At 41.3% G+C, this 7984-nt stretch overlaps 1 protein-coding gene across 1 annotated transcript; it reads right to left on the minus strand.

The window, feature by feature from the left end:
* Positions 1–1059: 1059 nt before the first annotated feature.
* LOC103475963 (uncharacterized) lies at positions 1060–7928 on the minus strand. Its single transcript, XM_008427967.3, has 7 exons — positions 6354–7928; positions 5965–6085; positions 4465–4634; positions 4162–4340; positions 3617–3779; positions 3274–3398; positions 1060–3198 (listed from the first exon to the last, which is right to left on the minus strand). Exons 1-7 carry the CDS (start codon positions 6424–6426, stop codon positions 2941–2943), a joined length of 1089 nt encoding a protein of 362 aa, XP_008426189.2. The 5' UTR covers positions 6427–7928; the 3' UTR covers positions 1060–2940.
* Positions 7929–7984: the final 56 nt, after the last annotated feature.

Raw genomic sequence — 7984 nt, forward strand, 5'->3', positions numbered from 1 at the left:
GAAATGCAGTTCATAACTCCTAACGGGACTAAACAGAACCTAACCCTGCTCTGGTTACCAGTTTGAAAAGCACTGGGACATGCTAACTGCTATTAGCAGCGCCAGCTAACAGGTTTACCCGTTCGCATCTGACGAAAGGATCATGTTCACCAAGAGGTGTACAGTTTAATGTGTGAAAATTGTTTTATGAGAGAGCAAGAAAGGAAAATAGACCGATGGTAACCACAGTTTTATAATATGACCCCCGTTTCGAAACAAATGTAAACTATTCTTAACTAAAACTATCAAAATGCTGCCATGCTAATGCTAATCAAAAGCGCTACGAATCAGTGCAATTTCCGTTCAGGTCGGAGCCTTCATTGCAAATTGCATGTGCGTCCTGCTTCTTGACGGTGAACATCTCGGCTGTTGTGTAATCAGGTGTTGATGAAACAAGCCAGCTCTTCATGCAATCATCCGGACCTTCCCGCCGAGCGGATTAATAAAACCCGATCCCACTGACTCTGCCACGTCGGCCCCCCAGGTCTGTGTGTTCAAACAATTCTGGATGGCCAAACCCACAAAGAGCCTCAATGTTCTGGAAAGAATGCAACACCAGCAAAAACAGAAGACAGAAAACGGAGATGGCAAGACGCTCTTTGTTTTCATGCAGGGGGCAACAGTGAGTCAGACGTGTCTTTAAAACAATAAATGATGGAAAAAGTCTGCTTTGTTATCTCTCTGGCTGCTAAATGTAGTGGAGGAGGGTTTAAACATGTCCATGCTTCTTGTTTTGAGGTGGTCATGCTTTTGGACTTTAACTGGGTCTCAGCTCAGAGAGCGAACAGAGAAAAACCACAACCAGATTTAGATTCTTCACCGAGCTGTGATTATGTACACACACAGAGAAATTATTTTTGCCCCAGCAGTTAAGTCTCCCTGTTGCTGCACTGCCAGTCACAAGAAACAGATAAATATACTGACGCAGCTCTGATTGGTAACCATGTTTGATATGCTATGGGTAAATAAAGATTAAAATTAACTTGGGGGGAGGGGGGACAACAAATTGCCAGACGTGTCTCATCAATAAACTTTAATAGAAACTAGAAACGCAAAATAGACCAAAAGGTCTCAAACTGGAACACATCATGACCTGACACATCCGGTCAAGACAGAAAAACAAAATTCAACAACGACTGGGAATAAATCACCAGTCTGTTTCAGAGGCATTTTGAAATTTCTCCACAAACGGAGAAATTACATCGAACAGCAACATCCAAGAGTGCATTTTCTTTTGACTTTCCTCCTGGGTTTGAACTTATTTATACATCTCTTTAACAATGAATTGCTTCTTACAACTGTTTTAAAACGGCTCTGGATTAGTGCTTGATTAATCTCTCTGGTTTAGATCATTCTTTACATTACAATGCTCTTTCAGAACTCCGTTTTGATAGAAAGTGCAACACTCAACAGCAAATTCTGCCAACATGGCATACATGTGTTTAATCACAGGCAACATGTAACAAAAACATGGGTTTAGGTGCTTTAAATATTGGAAACAAACAAATCTCAAGTCTGAACTAAAGTAAAATCAGTGCGACGTTCATCTGGTTTATATATGTAAAACGAGTCATTGTTGACCGTCTCGATTAAAAGCTTTTCTGCTCATGGAGTTGTGTTTTAAATATTCATGCAGCTTCTACAGTAGAGTGAACCTAGAGTCTTGTCACTGAAACACATCAAGTAGTGAATTTACAGATGTATTTCCGGGCCACAGCGATAAAGTAAACCAAATGGTTGAAGGCCTATAGCACTTCCAGACATTGACTTTGTGTCCTCAGGCCACTTTGTAACTGATTTGGCAGTATAAGTGTGGGTCATTTTCCATCCTGAAGACCTACAGGTCACCAAGAAAGTCTTCATTTTGCACTCTGCGTTCCACATTCCTGGAGGAATAGGGTTATGAGATGTGGAGAGGCGAACACACACCTCCAAATTGTACATAGGCTGGTTCACCAAAATGGAGAGTTTCTTCTTCTTCTTAAAAAAAAAAAAGAGATTTACTCAGGAAGGCACTTTGTACAGAAACCTCCCTATTCTGCATCCTCTTATCTTTTGATAAAAATCCTGAACCTGAATGAAGTTCCTCCCCCACCTTCTGTCAAAGGTTTGTGCAGCAAAACTTGTCGTTTGTGCTGCTATCATTTTAAAGATGTTAATAAATGTTCCCTGAAGTCATAAAAGGTCAACCAAACCCCCTAACTTTCTTCAAATCAGTGTCAGTCAACTCATCTACCTTTGTACAGCAAAAATGTTTTGTTTGTGCTGCTTCTACTTTGAAGAAATTAGTGAAAGTTTAAAGGTAAACAGGTCAACCAGCCGACCCACGTCACCCGAATCTGACAAAATGGGTGTCAAATGTTTGTACTACGTTTGTGCTGGCTTTGGTTCATTTGTGCCGCTGTCACTCTAAAGATATTGATAAAAAAACAGTAATCAGAGGTCATTAGAGGTCAACCTTCTATCCATGCTTACAATTACAACATCTGACAACTCGGCTACGTTTGTGCAGCAAACATTTTCATTTGTGCTGCTTTTGATTTTGGAAGATGTTGATGACGACCTCTGGAAACTTTTTTTTACTAAAATCTTTAAAATGATAGCAGCACAAGCAAAATGTTTTACCCCTCAAACGTTTTGACACCAGCTTTGTTGGATTTGAAGACAGTGAGGGGGCAGGGGGGTGGTGGGGGGCGCAACTAGACTAGACAGGTAAATCCTGGTTGTGTTTTCTCCTGATGCTGGCGGTGCATGAACCTCGCTCTTTTGTAGGAAGTTTCCACAGAAAAAGCAGCTGTGGAAAACATTTCTGGCAAAGTAGGGAGACCGGGAGATCATGAGGTGTTCCTAATCCAGTGTGAAGCGAGCCTACTGAAAACCGTTTTTAAATGTCACGGCGTTTCAGTTTTTGTCTGACGTCTCCACATAGAAGTGGGACAAAGTGGGATTCCTTACACCAGAGTCCAAGCCTTTTTTCTGCCTCTGTCCTCCATTCTGACAACATACCATACCCCTGCTGGTATCATGATGCACAAGGTGGCTTGAGCTTTTGTTTTCTACGTTCCAGTCGACGGAGCCGTGGCCTTCTAATAGCTCCAGGTGGATGTCACAAGGGTCACAGACGGGGGGAGCCAAAGACTCCACGTCCTGAGAAGTTGCCTAAAGCAAGAAGAAAAGCTAAGAACACAATCGTTTGTTGGCTGAACGCTGGGGTGAGGTTGGAGAAAATCCTACCAGGGCCTTGGGTGGATTGTCCGGGGCCGGTCGGTCCCGTCTGGGTTTTCGCAGAAACACCATGAGAAACAACAGAAGGAACACAAAGGACAGACCAGTTCCAAGACACAGCATTGGCAGCATCCCTGCAGACGCAAAAACAACAAAACAACAAACAAAGCTGAAGGACTGATGACGCATTAAACATCAGCAGGAGATCAGATTGGCTCTATAGGTTCAACATCTGGTTCGATTGAACTGGTTCGCCATGTGAGACCTTCTCTGGCCTCTCAGTCAGAGAGAACTAAATGCATCTCCCTCTGAAGATCCAGGCAGTTTCAGTGATTTCCTGACTCCTCCTGACCTGATCTGGAGCCAGTTTCAACACACCCCGGAGCGGATTTGGGGGAAGCAGCCATGGAGAAGGTCGGGAAGGAGAAGTTGGCCTCGGCACAGTAGTTCTGACCCGGAGACAAACCCGAGAACTCAACAACGGAAACCACTTCCTGAGTCCAAACCGTGCGGCTCTGTTACACACAAACAAGAAAACGGACCTGCATCAAAAGCTGTGCAAGTTTTGAGACCTTTTGTATCGAGTAAAAGATCTATGTTAATTTTTTTAACGAATGCAATACCGAAAGTATAATCTGATTAACACTTTATTGTTACGGTATCAGACGGTTTTGGATTTTCTAGATCAGATGTGTCAAATTCATTTTCGTTCATGTCAAGATCATGAATGTCCTCAAAGGGCCACCCGTGACAGAACGTATTGATTTTAATTATTCAACCAGCTACATCTATATTAATAATAATAATGATAATAATAATAATAATAATAATAATAATAATAATAATAATAATAATCTTCATTTAACAGAAAATATTTTTACATTTGCACTGTCAGACCTGGTTGTCAGAGCGGTTGAGCTCATTGAACACGGTGACGGTGGTCCAGGGGTCTATCAGCGTCGAGATGGGACAGCACACGTCACGAGAGCACCCCCTGCTGGTAGCGCAGGGGAACTGCACATTCACAGACAGGCTGTCGTTGTTCAAAGAGACTGAGACAGACGGAGGGCTGAAGGCTGCGGGCGGAAAAGAGAGAGCAGGAATGATTCATTTATTTGCACCTCAAAACAGCTAGAAAAATGAAACATTGCATATTGTATTTTTGGCTTGAGTTTACAACAGCATAGATAAGCCACTGACTGAAGTCGCTGTAGTCAAACTTGTGTGGCTTATTCCACACAATGGAGCTGGGGCTGAGGTGGACTCCAAGGCGAATCATGTTGTAGAGCTCAAAGTCTGAAAAGACCTGGGAGACGTCGCAGCTCCGGGAGGAGATCCAAACGCACCACGGGACGTCCTGCCAGGGATCCCTGCAGCGCACAAACTCAACATCTCAGATGCATAATAACAGCTTTTTCCTCTTCTGCTGCTCCCTCTGGCTTTACTTTTTAAAAAGGTTTTTCAATAGAAGAATATAGGTCCCAAGGGTCAGCAGCTGAAATAGGGGTTTTATAAATATTGTGCGTATGGGGAAAAAAGAAAAACACTCATGAAAGTGAAATGATCGATAGCTCTTCGTATTATCAGATTTTAGCTAAGCAAAAATAAAAGAAAAACAATTGTAGATATCAGTGACGTGCGGTCAGGGGAGGCAGGTCCTCACCTGTCATCATGGAAAAATAATATATAATAATAAAATCAGTTATAAAGATATTTTCACCCTGTGGTTTGTACTAAAAAGTACCTGTTTTTCATTTAATTTAACCAAATCGGATTTTTTTTTTCTTCAAAATTACAGATTTTTCGCATTTTCCCATTCAAATGGTTGGAAGCGAAGCCGGTGAGGCAGCAGTGAGCTGAGCCTCACCTGGGATTGCGCAACCTCTCGTTAACTGCACCGGTTGCCATTCTATGAGAGCATGCTCCTCCTGTCTGTACGTCGCCAATAAAATGGTTAAAAACATTTAATGTATGAACTGATTTTCCATAATTTAGCTTATGTATTTAATGTACTGTGTTTTTATTGTCACCAACTGTGTGTGTAACGTGTTTCGTGTGCTGAGGAGCCATCAGAAACGGCAGAGAACAGACTCGAGGTGAGGCAGGCAGTTCTCACTGGGGGCGCTCATGAACCCAGACATTGTAACTCCACAACTGCAGAGTAAAAGACAGTTACAGCGATCTAGCCATACAGAAGCTGCGCTGATACAGAGCGAGAAAGACGTGGTTTTGAGTTGTACTTTAACAGTTTCTCTCTTTGCTGTTAAGCACAGCATGAAATTAATAATATCTACATGTCTAAGTTTGATTGAGATAACGGAATTATTCTGTCTGTAGAAGTGGAAAGGCGGTTTATACATATCCAATAAATGCACACCGCATATTTTGAAAAGAAAAAAAAACGGAAAAAAAAAACCCGCTGAACATCTGCAACATAAATACTAGCTAGTTTTGGAAGGCCTTTACTTCCCTTCTTGTGTCATTTACTTTTTTTTTTTTTTTTTTTTTAATCGGACCTGCACCACTGTTGGAGTTTCATACAAGTTTTATACAATAAAACCAAGTGTTGAAATTATGACATTTTCTGCCAATATTTGAAATGTTTGGAATAACTGCTACCAAGAGTACATATTTATGCAGTAACTGAGTCAGGAGTCGATTTTCTGGCCTCCCACACACACACGGGAGATTAGGACTTACCCCTGAGTCTTTGTCTGCACCGTGTAGGTGATATTAGGACTGGCATGGGGACAATCCCACCGCAGGAGGCAACCTAAGTCCAGCGATTCCACAGCGGTGTAGCAGACTAACCCAGTCGACCCTGAGAGGTTTGCACGAAACGCAGACACAGAAATAGCCCAGTCACATAGGTGCTAACTGAACCCTTAAGTCCAACTGTCACAACTTCAAACTGCACCAACGTGCCACAAAACGTAACATGATGCAACATTTGACAAAAATGCCAAAAAAAAAAGGAACCATCGTTTAGCAAGGGGGAGAGGGGGCATTTAATGAAGATGTTAAAGTTTAATCAGCATCGAAATGCGTCATTTACCCAGAGTCATCACCCAGACATCTTCAGGACTCACCTGCGATGAGTTGGACAGTTATCACAGACAGCACAAATTCAAATCCACGCCGTGGGGAACGCTGTGACCTCATGACCTCTGCGCCACCTCTGAACCGAGGAAAGCGAGGCTGTGATGAGCTCAAACGATGCGCAGCTCGGAGGATCGGAAGTCAGCGACTCCCTTTGAAACGGGACCGGTGAAGAAGACGTGGCGATGAGCCATGGAGGAGGCGGGAGAAGTGGCTGTGGCAGAGACTGGAAGGTGGACGGGGAGGAGGAGAGGGATAAGGACTCAATTAAAGGCGGGTTGATTTTGTAAGAGAGGGCAGGCTGAGTGATCCACTTAGAGGGGAAGGTGAGAAAAGAAACCATGAATGGGAGCGCTGCAAGCTAGTCTGTGTAGTACTCTAATGTATCTGTGCTGTGAACAGCCAATTCATTTTCAAGTTCTGGATTGAATTGTCTGCAATAGGAATCAAGAGAAAAGGAAATAATTTAATAATTTAAATGAGGTATTGAGATGATTTCCCAAGTTTACAATGCAAATCACCAGCTTGATGTGCGTTTTGTGCACAAAATGAAGTATTTATGACAGTTTTCTCATGTCACTTCAAGACCCTTTGTAGCGTATACTATTACAAAAAAAAGGGAACAATTTGGGTATTTAAGACGCTTCATCTTTTCTGACACTTTACTAAACTGTGTCACAGATTGTTGCTCGGTTGTGAATCACATTTGTCATATTTTAGGAAAAAAAATTCCTTTGAACGATCTGATTGAATTGTAAATTGAATATTTATAAATACATACAAGTTTTCTGGTTTGTTAATTGCTCTAAGAATTAATGTTCCTTGGGTGCTGCAGGGGCAAAGCACAACCCATGTACTGAGGCCTTAGTCCTCATGCTGGTGGTTGCAGGTTCAATTCCCGGCCTGGCAACATTTGCTGCATGTCTTCCACCTCTTTCCTGACAACCTACGTTCAAGTAAAGGCTGCTAGAAGCCAACAAAACCCTTTAAAAAAAGAATTAATGCCATTATTAATTCTAATGAGATTTTTTCTGAAATGCTCATTTTTACAAACAGGGAGTAGAACTGGGCTACATTTAATGTTAAACCCAAAGCTTCTAGAAGTTTCCTCTTTTTTAAAAAAATACAAAACGATAAGTTTCTGGTTGGGGAAAAACAAACTTAATACACCAACAAGATGCTAATATAATGACACTGAAGGTCTAATACGTCTTCCTCATTTTAAAAATATTTTGTTAATGTGTGAATGATTTAGTTATGTTTTAATTTGTCAAATAGTTCATAGCAAAACAGACCAATGTGCTGAATATCAATAATATATTAAAGTTAACTTATTCACCAAATATAGTACGTCAAGCTAAGATAAGCTAATCTTTATTTTAACTTTTCTCAGTCAACTGGTTTCTTAAAACATGTCACTAGCAGAAATCCAACTCAAAATTACCAACTTGCATTACATTTGAACAACAGAATTAATGGTAATTTTTTTTTTACCAAGCTCTAAACTAGCCGAGAAAGCTAAAAAATAAATTACATGCATGTAAATAAAATTTGATAACAGCGCTACAAGCCACAAACATTAAATTTAAACAGTTAAAACTGTTTTTTTTTCTTGAGAATG

The sequence above is a fragment of the Poecilia reticulata genome, chromosome 18, assembly GCF_904066995.2.
Source record: "Poecilia reticulata chromosome 18, P_reticulata-male-v2, whole genome shotgun sequence".
Classification (NCBI taxonomy): domain Eukaryota; kingdom Metazoa; phylum Chordata; class Actinopteri; order Cyprinodontiformes; family Poeciliidae; genus Poecilia; species Poecilia reticulata.

What these genes read in the sequence shown, in the direction of transcription:
- LOC103475963 (XM_008427967.3), bottom strand. Translation starts at nt 6,426, where the DNA reads ATGAGGTCACAGCGTTCCCCACGGCGTGGATTTGAATTTGTGCTGTCT. An exon ending in AACTGTCCAACTCATCGCAG is followed by an intron (nt 6,086 to 6,353) that starts GTGAGTCCTGAA and finishes CAAACCTCTCAG; the next exon opens with GGTCGACTGGGTTAGTCTGC. An exon ending in TCAACCGCTCTGACAACCAG is followed by an intron (nt 3,780 to 4,161) that starts GTCTGACAGTGC and finishes TGTGTGTAACAG; the next exon opens with AGCCGCACGGTTTGGACTCA.